Source organism: Ixodes scapularis, unplaced genomic scaffold (assembly GCF_016920785.2).
Source record: "Ixodes scapularis isolate PalLabHiFi unplaced genomic scaffold, ASM1692078v2 PGA_scaffold10__122_contigs__length_95168666, whole genome shotgun sequence".
NCBI classification, from domain to species: Eukaryota; Metazoa; Arthropoda; class Arachnida; order Ixodida; family Ixodidae; genus Ixodes; species Ixodes scapularis.
Genome location: NW_024609836.1, coordinates 93,557,658 through 93,579,347, shown reverse-complemented (window position 1 = coordinate 93,579,347; position 21,690 = coordinate 93,557,658). Strand labels below are relative to the sequence as shown.

Below are 21,690 nucleotides of genomic sequence, written 5' to 3'. Positions count from 1 at the left end.
GCCCCGTTCTTTTTATTTATTTGTATTTTTGTAAAAAACATGTGACCATGCACTTTTACCGAAAAAACACAATGGCATTTTTCAGTTCATTTACACCTGTTAGCCGCCATTTTCTTTCTAAAACATGCACCGTCACGCGGTTGGCGTTTCAAAGGGGTGTCGGACCTTAAGGTGCGCGAATACCACAGTGGAAAGGCAACCGGTTCTCTTAACAGCGTCGAGGCTAGGGATGACACAGCGCTATCCGAGCCGGTATGCCCGTATTCCCACTCCTTTGGTGGCGGTACTTCTAAAAGGCACAACATGTACCTATCCGCACTTCGCCTTATGTCCGAGCGGCAGCAAAGCCTAGAAGACACACAGACGTACACATGCGAACTAAAAGTGCCAAGTCGCGAAGCGCTGTAGCGCTCGATCGGATGAGCCGGCAGAAGACACAAAGACGGCGAATGTCGCGACGTCACCCTTTGGGCGCCGCTCGATTTGTCCCTCGGCCCGTAACACCAGTCGGGAAGCGCTCCACGGATCATACGTGGACGTCACGCACCACGGTGTATCTGATCTCGTCGACGGATGGGTTGCGGAAAAGAATAAACAAATTGGACGTTGTTAATGTTCGTACGGCGAGAGGCCGATCCGCCTTTGAGATAGGGCGTTTGGAGCCCTTTGGCCCCAAACTGCAATGGCGGGGCTCCAAGAGAACCCGACGAGGGCTGACCGGTGATAAGGGATTCTCCGGGAATTCCCCGAGCGTTTGGCACGCGAGGAAAGTAATGAATTGAGCGCCAACTGCCAACTGACGTTTATGGATCGCGTGTTTGAGCGCCAGCCTCGCCGTTCGTACGAAGAGGAGGTCCCCGTAGCAGGCTGACATCTTTGTGCTCTCGTTTATTAAACCCTATAAAATACTCCTGAAATATTTCGTTTGAAATTTCCCGAGGTGACGATGATTTACGATTTCAAATATAGGTTGTCGGGTGCTGTTATCTCGTCGAAAGAGATCGCACGAACTCGGTCGCAAGCAAACACAAGTGTGTGAACGGGCCTTTGCTTTTTAACGTGAAACATTCTTTGGTTACGTGTTTGGCACTTCGCGAAGCCCAGATAAAAGCGTGGCCGCGAAGCTCGACGCTGACTGGTTAACGAGTGGGAAAGGAGGAGTAAGGTACTCGATGCTGATTGATTAACGGGGGAGGTCACGTGACCAGAGGGGTAGGCGAGGAGGAGCTCCACCACCTGTGCGCACTGAGAGAGAGGAGCACGAGACTATGGAAGGCCCTAGAAGATCGACATGTTTATCAGCCCGATTAGCGGCAGTATCGCTTCATTCTGGGAACACCTATCGAGTGTACGCATGATACGCGTTAAACTATTTGAAGAGGAGCGCCGTGAACATAGGCGTCTGGCAACTGAAGGTATCGCTAAACGTTTGTGATGGTAGAGAGTTTCACGCACGCAACACAATGGCCTAGATATTTGCCGTACATTTTACGGACCATACAATGGGTAAGCAAAGCGGCCTCCAACCACCTTCTGGCAGTCAACTCGGTGGCTCTCGGTTCTGCTATCGCGCGCCTTGTATCCTCCGACGTCAAAAAAAAAAAAAAAAAAAAAAAAACAGCGTTGCGATGCACCGGCGGAGACACTTTTAGAGGAGTCACCTGGACGCCAACCGAGTACGGTCAATGCACTTAGCGAGGGACATAAAACGACCCCGCCGAAATACCAATAAGAAAACAAAAAAGACGGTTTGGCCAGCATCCAGGAAGCGCAAAGTTCTCTTAGCCACGCGTTGCCTGCCGCGCCTGACTGATGAACCCCTTCACGGCCGGGGGAACGGATACAAGCGGCGAGACGACCGAAATAACTCGGCCATATCCCCCTTTATATCATCGGGCGGACAAAACCGAATCTAAAGCGAAAGAAACAAAGAGTAGAAAACGCGAGGCGAGGTTATCCGATTTCCGCCATCGCGAACTAAAAATAATGTGTTCGGAGACGTTCCGGGTCCGTCACATCATCTCCGCCATTAAAACGGGTGTCGGTCCTCCTAACGCGCGCGCGGTTAGTGCGCCTTGATCGAGTGAGTTGAGCGTGTGTACGGGGCTGGCTACTGAGGGGCGTGGAGGTGTAACGGATGGAAGTTGCCGAATCTCGCCACCAAGCTCACCGAGGCGCCGTTTACACAGAAGCACGCGCCTTTGCCCGCACATTCGCGCGAGGCGAAAGCGTCTGCGCATGCGCAGTGCCGACAGCAGCGCCACCGCAGGCGCGTGACGTCACGCTCGTACTAAAAAAAAACAGAAAGAATGCATCGACGTTTTTATTTAAGGTTCTATATTGCGAGAAACAAAGTACTTGACGAGCTGCCGTTTAAGTTTGTTTAGAGGAATTACGAGCGTCACGCGACGTTACGGTATCGAGTGGCGGCGTCACGCGGCACCGTAACGTAACGCGACCCGACGTCACGCGATCTGGTCGCGTGACGTGGCGTCACTTTGTCACGTGACTGCCACATCATTGCGTCTTACGTGGCGTCACGTGCCATTGGGTACGCGCGGACGCACGGATAAACGACTTTTCGGGAGTCTTATAAAACATTCCATGATTCCAAAAAAAGGAAATTGGCCCCGACGTTTATTTACGAGGGGTTAAAATGCGTGTATGCACTATTTAATGCGCGTTCGTTTAAATTTGTTTAAAATACATTAAACAGTCGTTTACAGGAGCGAAAAAGGAGTTTTCGTAGATTGTTTTCGCAGCAGTCCCACGACCTTGTCCGCAACCCGCTACGGTATCCAGACTTTATAGTCAAGTCCATCGGCGCGCAGGCGCAGTAGCAGCTTCTTCGTTGCGGAGGGCTTTGCGGAGGGTTTAGCGGAGGGGGAAACGCGGTCTACGAAAACTCCCTATTAACCCATTTCACCGCTATATTTAGCGGAAAAACTGATTTATTGCATAGGTCACGTGACGCAAAGTTCCCCCGCTAAATTTAGCAGGGAAACTGAATATCTGTATGGGTCACATAACGTCAATTTCCACGCTAAGTTTAGCGGGGAAACTGACTTGCCGTATGTGTCAGGTGACGTCAATTTTCCCGCTATATGTAGCGGGGAGCAACTTTGCGGGAGTAGAGGCCCCCATTAACGCGATCCATGCTTCTGAAAATTAAAAAGAAAAGGGGGGGAGTGTGTTTACCTTGGAGCTTCTTGAGCACGGCCACCTCCATCTTGAGCACCTGCTTGGCCTGCTTGGCGGACTCGAGCTTGAGCGCCACCAGCTCTTTGGTGACCAGGTCGAGGCCCTCGTAGATCTCTCCGAAGCCTCCGCCGCCGATCTTCTTGACCACTTTCCAGCGCTCCTTGACCACGTGTCCAGGCTGGAGCAGGTCTTCGCTCGTCATAGTGGGCCGGCAGCTGGACTCGTTGGGCTGGTCGTCCTCCTCGTCATCGCACGACGCCTCGCCATTATAGCTGTACCTGGATCCCGGCAAAGGAGAACCCTCCGTCAGATGCTGCGGCAAACGATGCGCTGAACCCCCGAAAGGAAAGGTCTATATTTAGTTCCAATAGCAAAAGTATGTCGAAAATAAAAAGATACTGGATGAAAAAAAATAAGAAAACGAAAATACATTTACTCTTTTGCCTAGCCAGTCCACCTATCTTGCTTGTTACAATAAAATCACAGTGCAAAAACGCGAAAGAAGGATGGAAGAACTGAACAGGCACAATTATGCTCAATTCCCACAGAGTGTTCTTGTATTTTTGTTTTTACTATTTTTAACGCTGTTATTATTATGTACTAAATAGCTGAAGTCCATGTATCGCTGGAGTACCTCGGTTGCTTAAGCCTTAGACGTCCTTCTTCCCGTGTCTAAAAAAAAAGAAAAAAAAAAAGACGTTTACAATTTTTTTGTAATGCCGAATTAGAACGCAGCTCTTGAGGATGAGGAGGGGACGGCACGGAGGGAAGGGTACGGAGGAGAATTTACCGTGAAATATTGGTACAATTGCCCGGTAAATTTCCCCGCTAAATTTGGCAAAAAATGTATTGCTAAATTTGTCGGAAAAATTCTTCCGCTAAATTTAGCGGGAACATTTTCCGCCAAATTTAGCCGCCGTGTGACGTCACGAAGGTGACGTTACACGTGACGTTACGTGTGACGTCATTATGGGAAACGTTCCGTAATGCAACGCGCGGTTACGCCGACCGCAACGGCGACGCCCTTCAAGCCGGAAACGGGCACTTAAGAGCTGCGCTCTAAAAAAATGCATTTCGACGATCAAGGTCAAAGAAAATCCTGAATTATCATAATCTAAACACTAAGTCAAGGGAAATAAAATAACGGCCAAGACGATGTTGTTTCGAAACCAGCTCGCGGGCATACTTCCGCTCAAAATTATATATTTTTCTATTTTATTTCCAGTTTTATTGAGCTTGCTGACTGGCGTCGATACGACGCCAGAAGGAAAGACGCCAAATGTCTGCCATCCAATGAAAAATGAAATAACTAAAACGTAAGAACCGTCTTTGCTGCGGCCATACCACACCAACCGGGGGATGCGTAATGCCGAGAAGCTGGCTTTCCTACATACCGAGTCAGTATGCGGGGAAGCATCCCAGAAATCGCAGGCCGGGCGGATAGTAGTTTTTTTTTTATTTTGCCCGTGGATCCCGGCGACCATTACTCGGCGGCTCCCCTCGCCACGAGGAAAGAGCAAAAGAATAGCTTCTCCTTTTAAGAAGATGGCGAAAGCTTGCAAACTGAATAAACAAAAAAGCCCCCCCGAGGTTATCTAGGTCTTTCTGCGTATGGAGCAGCAAAACTGCCCACGTGGCTTTTAGCGGCGTAGCATAGCAACGGGCAGCATAGCAACGTACCAAGCATCAAGATATAGTTTTTAAGAGTCGGAGTGCAGTGTGTGTGTGCACCGCTCGCGAAGAAAGACGATGCCAAAGTAAGTAAGCGGGGGAAATAGTATATTCCAGACATTCTTCATAAACACACGTCGCAATCCGGTAACGTTCTGCGTGTCACCCCACGAATGCGATCCCGCGTTCTTCATAACAAGAACAAAATTTTAAAAATGCGCCGCCAATATTGTGCATGGAGCAATTTAGCGGTTCATGTTAAACCAAGAGGTCCTGCTTGTTGCCATTTGGTCAGATGGTCAGCTGACGCTGCCACAGGGTCAGTTGACACCGCAACTGAAATAAACTCAATATCGGTAGCGCTTTCATCTATTCGTCCAAAATTGATAATGAATCACGACCCCAAAGTTCTCAAAAGCAACTAAAGTGTGCGCTTTCGAACCCCATGCCTACTAAAAACTACACGTGGGAAAATATTTTTTTTTGCCATTTACAACGCTAGATGTACTATAATTCAATCAATTTTATAAGTACGTGACAATAACTAGCAATCTATATAGAAACAATTTTAAATATGAAATAAAAAAAGAAATCTGCGGAATCCAAAAAAATTGTTATTCCTTAAATATTTACTAGTTACGAGAAAAAAAGACAGACGGCACTAACTACCCCCGATATTTAACACTTTACCAGAGTCTTGGCTTCATTTATCACCCATTCGTGTGGCAAATAGATGAACGCGAATGGATTCGTATGACCGCACTATAAACATTGTTACTTCACAATTGTAGTTCTGTTAGATTATGATTTGATTCGCTAATACTTTTTTTTTCTTCTCGTAACGCCTAAAGATGCATAGTGTTTTGACGTGTGCCTGATTCCACATATAAGCATTTTTGCTTTCCTGGGCCAGCACTTTTCTACGTATATTTTTATGTCCAATGACCAATAAAAAAAAATTAACTCCCGTTAAGGCAGGAAGTGAAAAATAAAACTCAAAGTGATCATACAGCTGCCTTCCTTGTTATCCCGCTATTCTTCAATAAACAAAAACTAAAAACACATATTATTATTATTATTATTATTGTTATTATTATTATTATTATTATTATTATTATTATTATTATTATGAATCGGCAGATCGGACTTGGGCTCACCTTCGGAAGTGCAGCCAGTACAGTGTAAAGGGAACCTCGGCCCCGTGCACGCTTAGGCGCCCCATCCCAACATCGAGTGGCGTCGACGGAGCGCGGGCGCCGGAGGCGCCCACTGGGCACGCCCACGTGACCGCCGCAGCAAGGCTACTCCGAGAGAGAGAGAGCTTACCTTCTCCCCCTCACTTTCTCCTCTCTTTTGGTTGTTGAGCCCTAAAAGATGTTCCCGAGCGTTGTTCAGTCGTAAAAAAGGAACTTTATAAACAAGCCAGCGAACGAACGCTATGAAACTTTTCACAAAGGTGTCTTTAGAGGTGGTGTATTCATCATTCTCAATTTGTATGCGCGTTTTTTTTTTGTTTTGTTGTTTTATGGCAAGAATAGAAGAAAAAAAAAACACATTATTCCAATGCAGAGGGAACAAAAAGGGGAACAGCTCGACTGTTTGGTGCCGCTACCGCATCACCGTATGCTCATCCTCCGCCCAAACGCAGCGCTAGAGGTGCGAACCAGACGCCAAAGTTTCAGCACTAACCCTAATCTTATTCAAAAGTTATAAGTGATTTTTCCTAAAATGTTCAATGGGAAAATGAACTTACGTCAGCAGCAGCCATTACCGGGGACAGAATTCTCGAAGACATGGAGCCGTAGGGGACAGCTAGCAAAAATAGGAAGAATGGGCCTCATTTTCCCGTTAAAAACTTCGGAAAATCACATAACTCTTGAATGGGAACGGTTAGTGATAAAACTCTGCCATCTGGTTGAGACCTATAGAGCTACGTTTTGGCGGATAATGAGCGTTCGGTGGTGCATAATTTATTTTTACACACTCACACACACACACACACGCACACGCACACGCACACACACACACACATATTATTTTTTTTTCTTATTTTTTTTTTTGGGGGGGGGGGGCACATTGTTTTATATGTGCAGGGTGTTTACAAAAACAGAGACTAAATCGATCCTGCAGAAACTACGCATCGCACATAAAAAAGATGCGTTGATGCCGTAGTGGTTTCTGCCGAGGACCCATTAGGGAACAATATTACCGTTCGGTATAATTATGTAATAAATTACTTTTTAATAATGATATTTTTATTTATTATCTTTAGATGTACGATTTCAAACAGAAACTTGATGCGAATCATCCAAAACTACTAAATCCCCCCCTATTACAATGATATAAGGCACGCGCGCAGAATTTTAAGACCTTCAAAAAAAATATTGCTCAATTTAGATGAGTTTCCAGGTTTTGGGTTTCTTATCGGAGTGCCTCTTCACGTCAGCAATCCCCAAACCCCGTGGCCAAAACGCACAACTTGCGTGCACCGACACGCATGGCACATAAAGGTGCGTCCTGACACTGGTACCGACGTCAAAAAGGCGAACCTCATGCGACGGTCCGGGGGCTCTAGCCTCTTCTACGCACGATGCGTGGCGGCGAATATTTCCTCGCACGTTTTGACTGGCCTAGAGATGCGCGTGAACATGCGCTCCGATAAGAAACCGAAACCTAGAAACGCGTCCGAATTGAGCATTTCTTCAGAAAGCCATAAAATGCTGCTCGCGCCTTGTATACTCGGAATGTGGGCGGATGTAGTAGTTTTCGATGATTCGCATCGAGTTACTAATCAAAACCTTATGCCTTTAAAGCTTTAATTACTCTAAGGTAATTACATCACTCAATTACACTGAACGTTAATAATTTTGTTTTCTTAATGGGCTCTTTGGGACAGATCACTACAGCATCAACCTATTTTTTGTGCGATGATTACTTTTCGCAAAAGCTATTTAGCCTGCGTTAAAGAAAAAAACATTTTGTATATGAAAGAATCTTTAGAAATGCTTGAGACCAGCCAGCAGATAACTTTGTTATCATGTCTGCTACGAACATCGTGTCTTTGGTTTCGATTTAGGAGTAGTGTGAACTCCAGCTTGAAGATTCTAATGGGACTTTGAAAACGAACAGCATTTATGTCGCAGCCACGGCATTCGTTATTACCTAAACACGTACTATACTTGCTCTTTTTTCGACGGTTTTTCTTCGACGGGTGCGTTATCCTCAAAAGTGGTTTCTCGATTTCCGCCCGATGAAGCCATAAAAGTTTCACACTGTCACTGGCCGCCATCTTGGCGGTGTTACGGTAGAGGTTGTGAACGCTGCAAAGCACCGATTCTAGTGCAGGTCTGTAGCTTGACGGTCCACGGAGGCTAGCTGGATGCCTCGTCCAGCTAGCCTCAGCACGACGACACTCCGGCTTTCGTGACGTCATTATTTCTTGCCGCTTCGGGACCTACTTTCGACGCGTGGCCAGGATAGGACGTTGAACGCACCAATCGGAGGCGCGGCGCCATAGAGTTGGAAGAAAGCGAACGATCGAGAGCCACGGTTCGAACTGTCCGAGGCGGGCGGACGCTGCGTCACGCTCGCTTGTCTCGTCGCGTGTGCCTACCAGCCACGCGCGGACCGCGCTGTCCGGAGGTGCCGGAAGTCCCGAGGCGCCTCCGTGTGCGTGACTCCGCTCCATCCCGCGCGCGCAGACGAGCCTCCATGACGGCTCTTCGGACTGATTTATGTTCGTCGAACCCAGCAACAATGAGCCCAGGTGCGCCAAGGAGGGTGATTAGACGCTTCCTTCGGTCCCTGTGGTGTCCAAACGCTGCGTCCACGCGTCGCCGCCCAGGGGGCATCGTCGCTACTGGCTCTGTCATCGGACATCGGGTCTGCTGTACGCATCGACACGACGCACCAGCATTTGGGAGGACGAGCTTAGGGACTGGGGGACCGCTGTACGCCGTTCATGCCTAACCTGATAGTGCGGTGGAAGTTAAGTGCTCGTTGGACGAGTGGGTGTTCGGTAAAAAACAGGGAAAAAAAAATTGACGTTCGTAAGAGTAACAAAGAACATGTGGGCGAGGTGGTGAAATTTCATCACCTTGAACACCCGACACTTGGAAACAAAAATGTGAACAACGCACACGCAGGTTTGTGCATGTTGTTCACTATTTTGTTCCTAAATCTAGGGTGTTCAAGATGTTGACGTTCGTGTTGAGACAGTGGAAGGTCGGCCTGCCTTTGAGGTTACGTACGGCGACACTGAATCGAACTGTAGACCTGACATTTAGCCAGTGCAGTGGAACTGCTAGCCTCGGGCCTTTAACGTGCATCACGCAGTAGTGATACATGACCGCACGCCCCCGGAACGATTCTCATCCAGATTGAAACGGGCAGGGGCGGGGATTGAACCCAGGATCCCTGGGTTCTGCAAGGTGAGCTTTCGCTTCAGGGGCTCCGACCTGCGGCTCGTAGGTAGAATAAGACGGTGGGGCCGCTTGGTACGCCGAAGCAATATCAAAAGTACGAGGGAACAGGGCGAGAAAAAAGACGGGAAAGAAAGTTCTTTAAACGAGGCGCTTTGCGAGTCCGCTTTCCAGTCCCGTTATTTGAAAATTTCTTTGAGACTTTTAAAATGGAAAATTCCGACGCTTTGGGTCACCCGAGCAGTGTGGGGCGTCGTAGCGCGCATGCGCAGAAGGTCCGCGCACGCTCCGTGCGACACCGACGCTGCTCGGGGGCCCTCAAGCGTTGAGGCACCCTATCCTAAAACTCCCTATTCTTGCTGCAACATTTTCGTCGGATCAGTCATACCTCTCTATCTCGCCACGTGACCACGACCTCGCCCATACTCAGGCGCGGAAAGCAGGGTCACGTGATTTCAGGGAGAAGTTTGATTGGCCCCTCGAGCGCGTATAGAATCCCTCCGTACTATCGGCTTATATGGCTGAACCGGAGTATAATTGCGTGGCGTTGAACCGCGTCCGAGGGGGCGGAGTAAAAGCTGGGCAAGTGCGTGCAGCGGTAGTTAATGTTAAAGATGTTGGACGCTTAAATGAAAGTGAAAAAAAAAAAGCACACGTAACAAGCCCGAGATACAATTACCGGGGAGTCTTTCAGAAAAACGCCCACCCGCGGCCACATCGTCCCCCCCTTTTCGTAGTTTGAGGAAATGGGCACCTGCAGACATGCGCCGAGGCACGCCATTCGGGAGGTTTGGGAACTTGTCCAAATAAAAAGCGAGCGACTTGGGTCAACGCCATGATTAACGTTGCGGTAGACGAGCACGAGAGGGAGGCTCGGAGTGAGTCAGTCCGTGTGCAAGCGTCCCTGTCTCCGGTCTGAGCTCAAACGCAGGCCTTGGGGGTGGATCTTGCGGTTTCGGGCAAAGTCGTCTGCTTCTTGCGTAGGAGTTGCAGTGACGTCAGAACGATGCCGAGCGCTGATTGGCTCCGTTTGAAAGGATAGTGGGTACACCTCAATGCTATAGATGCGTCGAGGTCTACCCACTATTTTTTTTTAAATTTTTCCAATCAGCCAATCAGAGCTCGGTGTTTTGACATCATTGCAATCCCCGTGCAAGAAGCAGACGAACTTGTGCTCTGCATAACGGTAGAAACTGAGAGAGAGGAAGAGACGCGACCGCGAGGGGGCGCCAGGGAGCAGAGCTTTGACTTGAATGAATAGCGGATAGACGCAAAGCTGACTGCCTTTGTCTCAGCTCATTCTTCGAACGCTTTCGAACGCCGGCGTCCGGCTCTCGGCATTAGCTGGCTTTGCGTCTCATACGCTAGTCATTCCAGTCAAAGCTCGGCGCCGTCCCCGTGCGCTTTGATCTCCTCTTCCTCAGGTTGTAACAGCAGAGATGGCGACCTGGTCGTGTTGTACGCATCAGACGCGGTTGTCTATAAGTACATATAAGCTTAGCTATGCGCCGCAGAAGGTGGATTAATGTAGGAAAAACAACAAGAACAACAACCACTAGAGTACCACAAGAAATGAGTAGGTACCTGATTTGGCGTTTCGTGCCGACGAGATCAGACGCGCACACAAAACAAAAACCTCGCAAATATACGAGGCTTGTCCGCAGTGTCCCGTTCAGCAGCTCTGTAGTTACTGACTGGCCCGAGGAATTTCATTTTAAAGAGGTTATTGAAGCGCTAACTTTCATCAAATCTGTACATTTCGCTTAATTTCTAATTAAGCACATTTCTTTGTTCTAGCACGATGTCGCTTTCATAACACAGTATAAGCAGGTCTCCTTGTGACTGTCCAGTAGCAAATGGTCTTTCTGCCAGCCCTTTGCACAATTTGTTCTTTTTAAGAATTAACGGCATGTTTTTAGTATTACGGTACAACCTTTCACCGTAGTCAAGTCAAACGCCTCCCTAGAAGAAGAAAGCACTCCGAAGAGACGTCAAAATGAAAAAAAAGGTAAATATAAAAAATTTGAACTACTTACAGATCCAGAACGCTAATAAAGCTATTTCTACCATACGAATAAAATATCTGACATCTTGTAGCACACTATTCCGTTATTCCGCAAAGTGAGAATCCTTAAAAAAAAAAGAATAAAACGCCAGTCAAATCGGTAAAGAGCTATACTCTGTTTCATACTTAGCGTGCAACGCGGTCAAAGCTTTTGGCGCGAGCATGGGGCTTGATCTCGTTGATCATTTGCACGCGTTCTCGCGCAAACAAAAGCATAGATGAAGCCACGCGCTCGCGCCAGTAGCTTTGACAGCGTTGCACGCTAAGTGTGAAACAGAGTATAGGTCTGAGAGGTAAGTCATCAACGCGATATATCTAGCCTCGCGAAAACCGTTTTGAAATTAAATAGTAAATAGCAGAATCAAATCTGGTAGATAAGCACGTGCCAGTTTCTCGCAGTCATTAGCGAAGGAACTAAGCGGTTTCAACGTAATTTGGCGAAGGGCGGGCGCTACGGCTCACGTGTGCCAATCAGAGCGACGGAACAAGTCACGTGACAGCTCTCCGCAAGAGGATCCCACTCCGACATTAAGCTACCACGGGCTCTACTCTGCCGACCTGACTGGCTCGCCATTTGTTACGCTCAAACGAAGTATATAGATAATGTTAGATGGTAAAGCTAGTAGGAACAAGGTGTCGCCGGTTTTATTCAGTCTTTCTCCTATAACTAAAATGGTGTCGTCATCAATACTACGAGTGCGGTGACCAAAAAAGAAAAAGGAACACACACTTGGTTTAGCAACCTAAGCGATAAAACGAGACGCCAACGTCGCGTTCGTGCCAACTGCGTAACGCACCCTCATTGAGAGCGTCGGTGGCCTGTCGGCGCACACATAACTACTTCCTTCACTTTAGCGTACTCCGGCGAAACTACACGCTGTCATAAACGCGTCCACGTCCTTGTTTGTTTGGACTCCCCAAAGCCCCGCGGAACGGTTGGCAAAAAGGTGGTAAAAGCTGAAAGTTCGCTGCCATTCCGTGAGAAGATAGCACGCTCGCGAGCACGTGACCACCTTCGAATTCTGCGTGTGTGTGTGCGCGTGTGTTGTGTTCGTCAGGGACGAGGGGGGATGGGCTTCGTTCTCCGCTCTTTTTGGATCGATGTCTGTCCAAGGTCGCGACTTGGCGCCGGGAGGAAGAGAACACCCAGGGGGAAGGCCCTGGACGATTCGGGTCGGTCACCGTTGACCACCGGCGACCGACGGGTAGACACACACACACGCACATTATCAGGCGTGTCGACTCGCAGCTATGGTGCGCGCGTTTCGAGTGAATTTGTCGTTATCTATACACGTGTAACCGCGTGTTATATGCCAACGCGCGGAGCGAGTGCTTCATGGCGATTGCGTCGATGAACTTCGGAAAAGGTATATTAGTTATCTTGTTTTTTTGTTTGTTTTCTTTTTACTGAGAAGCCAAGAAGTGCCAGAGGATCGAACGCTAGAAATACACGATGTAATAAAAAGAAAACAAGAGGGAGCGATTGGTGCGAGAAAAAATAAATGGTGATATAAATGGGAAAAAAGAGGAACATGAAACAGTATAGCAAAAACAAGTGAGGTAGAAAATAGAAACAACTGGGGAAAAATATAACTAAAAATAGAGAGAAAGAGAGGAAACACGGTTTTATTTCTAAAGGCCTAACTCAAAAACCACCGGCGCTCTTCTTTATGTTAACACTAATATAGCATTTCGGTTCGAATATCTTGCTTGGTTAGAAACTGCAGTTGTTTCGGTTTCTTGGTCTGGAGGGTCTGTGGGACCAGCAGTGTTCCCCAATGTCAAGGAAAGAAAATGCAGTACGTGACGTAGATGCGACTTGGCACATGTACTGGCCGTAACCCGTGAAACCGTCGGAACGCCAGTCATACCGTTCTATCCCTAATAAGCTCTAGCCAATGAATAAAGGCGATGGGAATTGAGCCTCAGTAGTTAAGCTCAATGGCAAAAGAAGCGTCCGCCCTCAATGACACCATATGACCAATGTAGCATGATACCGACGATTCTTCTAAATGATCAAAGGAATACTAACGATTGGCCTTTAAACACGCACTCGGGGACTTTTGAGCGTGTAGAACAAATCGGTCTTGTCAGGCGGTTTTTCTCTTCTTGAATTGATTTAAGTTGATTTGGTGCAGTTCATTTTCGGACGTGAGTAAGCAACATATGCCATTTAGACACGACGTACCGCGTTAATGACATTGGCACCTACAGAAAGCGTCTCGAATGCCAAATTATATCTTTGTTTTTATTCTACGCGACTCAAACGTTCGGTGTAACGAAAGTTAGTAATTAAATTACATGGATCGTGAGTACCCATCGATTCCACGTAATAATTCGGAGAAAAAGGGCCCACGCATCTCGATCGCTTCAAACCGGCGTTGCGTAGACGCAGACGTCGGTGGTCCCAATGGGCGTTGCCGCTGGGGACGCATTAGTAGAAACGGAGCGGAAAACATCTCTTCCAAGCAGTGTCGTTACCGAAAAAAACGTTAATCGTTACTTGCAAATAAAAGGATCGGGTTACCGTTCTACGTTACTTCAAATTAAAAGGAACGCGTTACAGTTATAGAAACGTTACTCTTGCCTTACTTTTTTTTTTTAAATCTATGAATTAGCACGTTTTACTGTTTCGACGTTGAATGGGACGCGTAAGCGCCATATTTCAAGAAACATTATGTCCGTGTAGAAACTGAACATAATTACCTTATCCTTTTTACACTGTCACCTGAATACTCACGAGAAAAAACGTCAAGAAAAACGCCCGAAACTAAGAAATTCACATGGCTTGGTGCCTCGAAACAACAACAAAACAATTGAAGTGTATCTTTTCTTTTTTAAGTCTCGGGAAGGTTATGTAACGAGTAACGTAACTCCGTTACCCGTGACTCGAAATAAGTAAGGTAAGTACGCGTTACCCGTGACTGGTTTGAAAATGTAACGAGTCCGTAACGCGTTACCGCAAAGAAGTTAACGCGTCACCGCCAACACTGCCTTTTAAGGTCCCCAGGGATTCTTTTCGTCATTCTTGTCCGACTCGCCTGCACCTTTGCATTTAATTGCATTATAGTCTGTGCCTAGTCGTTCTCTAACATCGTTGTGCACGAAAACACCGGGCGTCTTGTATCGTATCGAAAATAAATAAAGTGGAACGAGCGCTCGAACAACCTCGACTCATCTCAGCGCGAAAAACGAACACGCATAACCTTTCGTCCGCTATATTTCGATTCTTTTTTTCCGCAATTTTGTCGCTGTCCTTCTGTTCTTTTTTTTTTTTTTCGGGATTAATATACATTGTTAATTTGCTCGTCGTCATTGTAAGTTTCCTAAACCCTTCAAGCGCAAAAAAAAAAAAAAAAAAGAAAGTGCAGGATTCAGCGCATTTCGTTCGTGCGATTGATTTGGCCGGTAAAGGCACGAAGCGCCGTGACTATGCGCTTTTTTGGTACGGCCTGATTGGGTCGTGGTCGGACTCGGTGTGAACCGGACAAAGGCCCGTTCACACACGCGCGTCTGACCACATACGACCGACCTCGACACGACCGGTTTTTAAGCCTCTTCTGGTTGACGGCTTCCCATCGGCTGCCTCGCTGCGGAGCCGGTCCCTGCCACGAAATTCCCATGAACCGGTTTTTCGCATTCTCCGGTCGTAAGCAGGCGCGAGTGTGTCCACGGGCCTTTTAGTCTTCGTATCCGCAGACCCCTCCGAGTGTATTTACAGCACCGCGATGAATTCCGAAACAACATTCATTGCTCTTTCGTTAATCGGATTAGTCGAGCGAAAAACGCGATCACTATCATACTCCAATCACTATGCGCTCTTACGAAAGAAAAAAAGAAATGGGGGAGGGCGTTATAAGGGACGCCTGCCTTTTCTCCGCTTGCTCTGTATGCTTTTTTGATTGGTTAAACTGATTCAAAATTATTGCCGTTCCAAGTGCCCTGCGGGGCAGTATATGTATAGGAGAGTATGAAAGTAGGTCACGCTCGCGTCGTCAGACTGCTTTCACCGCATGCTAGACTTTTTTTTTTTCTTTTTGTAAACAGTGGGACGGTTTATTGACGGCGTTGTTCGCTTGACGATCGATTTACCGTGACGAAGGGTGGAACGTTTCAATAATTTGTCTTTATGACGTGCGCAGAAATGTTTCCAATAAAACCAAAACATCAAAATGGATAAATCGAGGTTTAGACGGCGGAAAGTTGGTTCGACTTGAAATGGCGACTGGTCTCTTCGGTGTGCTTCGGAAAGATATGCGTTTATGTTATCGATTCCCACCAACAGCAACGTGCCTTCTCAGTGGTGCATCGCAACACAGATGAAAAAGAAACGTACGCACACCGATCAAACACACTAACATTATACGCACACGACACCAAACTAAAACAAAAACAGAAAAGAAATTTACATATCCTATTATAGATCTGACATTGCTAAGACTTTTACAGTGGAGCTGTTGCTAGTTTCCCCAGCATCATGTCCGTCAGCAAAGAAATGATGACACAAAACTCTGGACAGCTACCGCCATCTATAAGCGACGGCGGCAACCAGAAAACCGGTTTTTCAAAAACTCTGGACAGCTGCCGTCATCTAAGAGCGACGGCGGCTACCAGACAACCGACTTGCTGGTTGACTGGTCGCCGCCGTCACACATAGATGGCGGCAACCTTTCCAGCCTTTCCACTCTGGCTTGCCGACTTGCGGCCGGCCATTACTTCATTCCCACCATAGTACAGCTTCGCTAGTCTTCCTTCTTCACCAGAATAGAAAAGCAGAGTTTTTTATATTTAAATTTTTTTATAGTTTAAATGATTGAACATGCCAATTAAAGGTGACGAAATACCTTTATACAAAACTTTGATTCGGGTGACAGGCGAGAGCTGGGAGCGCCCACCAACAAGAAACAGTTCCATTAACCTTAAAAAGCAAGAAGACATACAAAACCTAATGGTGGATAATGAACTTGAGCATGACACAGAGAACAAGAAATGCGCCCGCGTTCGCGAACAAAACATCCCTCGTTTAGAGCAGACGGATTTGGCCGTTTTGACGAAAGAGTCGTCTGCTCTTTGAGCGCAGAAAGAGCGATGGCAAGCAGCCACAAACGCGCGTGCAGCTCTGGAGCAGACGAGTTTGTAAACGCCGACGGGATGCGACCCGCCGAGCAGATTTGAGTCGGAGGTCACTCCCCTCTGCCCATGCGAATTTGTTCCCCTGAGCAGGAGGATAATAGTTCGCTTAGACATTAAACCCATTTTCCCCTTTGTTTACGTATAACCCCCCATCCCCCCAACGACACCGGAATGCAACCGTCGCGTTATTCTGAGAATGCCGAGCTACGTCTTGTTTATTTGCAGACAATGTCTGGAAACTTTGGCAACCACAAAGCGACAGTAATTCAACGGTCTCATGTTTCGACAAACAGGAGCGCGCTGGCGCGTTCCTCAGCAAATAGAACGTACAAAACGTCGTAATAAAAAAAAAAAACACAGATAGGAACAAATAAATTTAGAAAACAAACAAACAGGCACGCACACATGCCGTCTTCGTTGATAAACATCTTCCACCCCGGGTGATAAACGCCGGAAAGTATATATGAAGGGTGTTTACTAGACGTGATGTTGTAGGTTGTTGTTCGCAACGCATGCTCCGAACTAGCTACCGTTTATAATCTGCCAAGAACGATGATCATGACTGGGAGACATGTACGATTATGCAAGTTTGAATTGCGTTCCACCCAATCAAGATCGGTCAAGATAGTTGTGTTTGGCACATGATAAATGGGAGCGTGTTCTGAACGTGCGTTGCGATCAATGACCTACAAATATTGCGTCCAATGAATACCGCCTACAGCTGTCTGGCAGAGGCACACTCGGGGCCTCGCCACACCATGCGAACAAACAACAAGCACTGTTGGCAGACGCGATAAATACACTTTGTCAACGACCTTTACATTTCCGCCCCTGTCCGTTTCGATCTAGAATAACACTGTGCTTACACGCGGTGGTGTAATCGCCACGGCGTGATACATTTTAGATTCGGTGTTAGCCGTCATAATGCGCCGGCAAAATCGCCGAGGCTACAGTGAATTCTCTTCGCCTAAACTTGTGTTGAACAAGTGTGATTTCTGATCTATTATTTGTCACACTTCGGAGTCATCAGCATGCGAGAAGAGAATCACGGACATGCGCTAAATCTAAAAATTGCTCAAGTCGCTAAACACACACACACACACACACACACACACACACACACACACACACACACACACACATTTTTGTTATGTTGCCAGATAAAACTTTGGTGTTCGTCTGGCTGGTTGGACACCTGTTTATTTTGAAGCAGACTCCGATCTCAGTATCAATAAACGAATAATAAAAAAAAATATCTACTGTTTTTCGGAAGAAGTTCGGAAGATCATCTGCAGCGTTGGAGGAGGGCGGTGTGGCTCGCAGTCGACAGTTCCGACACGCGGATAACGCATGCGCAAAGGCGCCGGCGGAGTATCGTGGCGTTATCGGAACAATCTACTAAAAATCTCCATTAGTGTGTACGCGGCTAACTGAGAATAATTGATGACACCATGAACATCTCTTTTTTGCCTTTCTGCATTAAAAAACGGAACTCGAAGACGGTCGAGTTTTCGTTATTGCTATTTTCTATCGCATTCGAAAGCGAGTAAGAGATGCGAACTCGCGGAACGGGTTTTCGAGTAAGAATCTGCGACCGACGACGCAGGAAGAAGAAAGGTCCCGATGGGTGATGGTGGTGCTTGTTACCGGGAAGCAGGAGGAGGAAGAGGGAGATGAGGACGAGGAGGAAGATCGTCGGAGTAGAACCAGAGAGGTTGTTCCGGAAGAACCCCTCTTGTCAATGATCTTGTTAAAGCATCGAGCACTTCCATATACAGGAACGGCGCAGAGCCAAAGCCCGGTACCGTCTCGCTCCGAAAAATCGATCCCTAAAATCCGCCGTTTCAAACCACACGCAAACACAGCATCCCGAAATTCGCTATTTTTTTCTTCTCTGCCACCCTTTATGCCCACCGGTCCCATCAAGATGTGGGGATCGCACTCACGCGACTACCCGGGTCACGTGGTGAACCCCCGGCGGTCCTCATCATACACTAGGACCCCTCGTTTTTTGTTTTCTTTTTCCTCCTTCCCACGTTCCGGCTGGCGCGCGTCGAGCCCGCCGTTCCCCTCTTCTCGTGCCGCAGTCGACGCGTTTGAACGACGCGAATGAGTCACCGTTGACGAGCCGCCAAACGGGGTCCTCTTCGCGGCCGCGGTTCAGTCGGCTCCGCCGCCCGCACGAAGAGAGAGACGAGAAACCACCCCGAACCGCGCGGGCCACCGCTCCTGTCCAGACGCTGCTGTCTAACTGCAGGCCTAGGAGAGCCCTACGCTCTGCGCGTCGCGTGGGCCTCCGCGTTCGCACCGAAGGCCCCCGCAGCGGCCGTTGCGGCCCCGATCGGAAGTAGTGGGGCCTCTTTCGCGCTCGGAGTGGGGTTCCTAGGAGGCCGGCAAAAGAGGCTCACCGGAGGGTTGGTCGCCGCCGTCCTTGGCAGGCAGAGCCGGAGACCAGCGGCCACGGCCATGTTGAGCACGCCCATCCCGAGATGCCCCGCGCGGAGCGGGCCGACCGCGCCGCCTCTAGCGGGTGCGCGCGGAGGCGGACTCCCCCCGCCCGTCGAAGCTCGCTTTCCCGCAATGCACCGCTGCTCTCCCGCGCAGCACCGCCGGCCGCGTCAGGACGTCCCGAGGTCTCTCGCTGTCAAAAGCCTGTGTCGTTTTTTTTTCTTTTTTTTTCTTTTTGCGAGACATCCGGACGGTGTCTACGGAGCCGCGGTGGTGGTTGGATCTACTAGTTCTTATGGAGTTGAACAGACGTGATCGTCGGGAGTTTTCGAACGCTCAACGGCACGACGCCGCGGTGGCTGTGAGCGGTTGGCTCCATCTTGTGGTGCGTCGAGCAGCTCCCGTTCTCGCCGCTTCGCGGGTGTTATGACGAATGCGCGTGACTGTGAGAGTGTCGACAGGACTGTTCCCACTGTATGTTATGCATGCTTCAGATTCATCCATCTCTATTCGGTATGACCAAAAGAAATAAAGTCCTCATCAGTGTATCTAATATCTCCTCGAAAATGGCTGACGTATTTGTTGCGTTGCTAACGTACGCAAATAAGGTAATAATTAGAATACATATTCTTTTTTTTTCAAGACGCTGACGTATTATTGCTGAACGTAAGCAGATAAAGTGCTAATTAATGCACATATTTACATTTTTTTTTCTAAAAATAAAAAAGTGCTGACGTAACTTTGCTGAACGTAATGTGGACAGCGGACATTGAGAGAAGTACTTACTCACTTTTGTTAATCTATTTAAATTCAATTGTCGGTAACGTTGTGGTTTGAAGTCGTGTGACAGCACTTGCTACGAGTTCATTGAAAAAAAAAAAAAAAACCGGGCAGCGTGTCCTAAACACATTGTGATCTCTGATCAACAAACACGGCCTCTGCGGATATCGTTGCGTTCATCCATGCATCGGACTGAATGGCGTCGTAAAAAAAGGAAGACAAACAGACCGAGGTTAAGGCGGGATACGGCCTGAGGTCGATTTTCGAACTCTTCATTTAAATTGATTCAAATTTTCTGAGTGAATTGAACACTATTAGGAATGGTCGCATCTGGAGAGTCAGCCTTGTAGGCTAATTCTACAACGTAAGCTACAGAAAAAATAAACTTCGTTAGGAAATATATATATAAAAAAAAACTTATTATTGCAATCCACAAAGTGTTTGCTTTATTGTGAAGTAGAATGCTCATAGCGCAAGATGGTAAGATTTAATTGCGAAAAATGCCATTCTAGGGAAATGCAATAACACTCACAAAGAACGCACATTTTAAAATATTATATTTACGTCACGAAGGAGTCAGCTTTTTTTCAGATTATAAGTACCTTAACTGGTTAGTTGTAAAATTTTATAAGACACCACTGAATGAAGTCTTTACACTTTCAAAGCGTCAAATGATACATTTCCCTTACCGTATGGCCGGCTTGCTAGAAGAAGTGTCTCAGTTGAGACTGCTCAAAGAAAGCGCTGCCAAGGCTCGGGCGCGCGAGCGTCTGAGACTCGGCTTAAGCTCGAGCGCTAGCCTTGACAGCGCTTTCTTTGAGCAGTCTCAACTCTGCTTCGAGCGAGCCGGCCCAGGTTTTTCCATTTCTTTTTTTTTTATGAGTCTCAGGAACATAAAATTCACCTGGAGCATAGGTAGAACTTTCTTCTTTGAGACTTCACTGTCCCACTGTATCATAGCTAGCAGCTCGTGTTGTTTATGGGCGAGCTAACTTGGGTAGCAGGCCATCCATGGCAGAAGAACTGCCGAGAACTAAGAGGCAAATAATGATAGTAAGGTAAAGAGGAAAACTAGCAGTATGATCTGAAGAGGAAGATACTGTCCAGAGGACGCTGCTGAAGGTATCACAATATCACGGCAACGGATATTGTGCTCTCGACCGATAAAATTGCGTATCCCTATTTTCCGCTTTTTTGTTTCCTGTTTGAATGTTTGAGGTCCTCGTGATCATTGATACAAACTTCTCCAGGCTAAATCTTCAGTAAATGGCACATCCAAAGAGGGTGATATATTTTGGCCATGTGAAATGAGCATGAAGCAGCCCTAATGAAAAATGTAAAAATTAGGTATCCACCCCCCCCCCCCCGTAAATAAACTTACAAGAAAAATGCTTATTATTTTAATGTTTCCAGTTTCACAATTTAAAAATAGTTACGCAGACATACTGAAGTTTATAGGTGCAAATTATTTTCTTTTTTTTTTCTTTTTTTTTTTCTCTGAACAGTTTCAGCAAAAACCTTGACGATCAATGCTTCAAGTTTAAAACTAAAGCCATACGTTCCATGGCGACTATTCTTAGGGGGAGATTTGTCACTGTTTTATTTTTAGAACCGACGCGGGAACGGCGAAGTACCCTACCCCGCTGACATTTCCTCTGAGATTACCGGACATCTGAGAATCCGATTCTTAAAAATAGATTACTAAAATAGAAAATGAAGAAAAACAAAGGAAATACCACTCGCATTTAGGGTCTTCAATATCAGCGAGGACAAGTAAAAATAATGTACTGGCTACGATAAGGACTGCGCCCGTTGATGTACGGTACGTTGAGACGATGCTGGGACCGTGGCAGAAACGTCGTGTGTGTTCCCGCTCTTTTTGTGGGCCGCGGTACGTAATAGTTTTCTCAAAGAAAAGCGCGATCGAATTATGATTCTATTCTTGCTTTGTTTTTTGTTTTTTTCTCACAT

The 21,690-nt window shown here is 47.2% G+C and overlaps 1 protein-coding gene across 2 annotated transcripts in view; it reads right to left on the bottom strand.

The window, feature by feature from the left end:
• LOC8042919 (tau-tubulin kinase 1) overlaps window positions 1–19,135 on the bottom strand; it is a 35,012-nt gene extending 15,877 nt beyond the window's left edge. For both annotated transcript variants that reach the window (XM_029979217.4, XM_042288735.1), the window contains exons 1-2: window positions 18,900–19,135; window positions 3,199–3,479 (exon numbers count right to left, since the gene is read on the bottom strand). In XM_029979217.4, the coding sequence (XP_029835077.2) occupies window positions 3,199–3,403 (205 nt within the window). In that variant the 5' untranslated portion in view covers window positions 3,404–3,479; window positions 18,900–19,135. The remainder of the gene's footprint in view (window positions 1–3,198; window positions 3,480–18,899) is intronic.
• Between the last annotated feature and the right edge of the window lie 2,555 nt (window positions 19,136–21,690).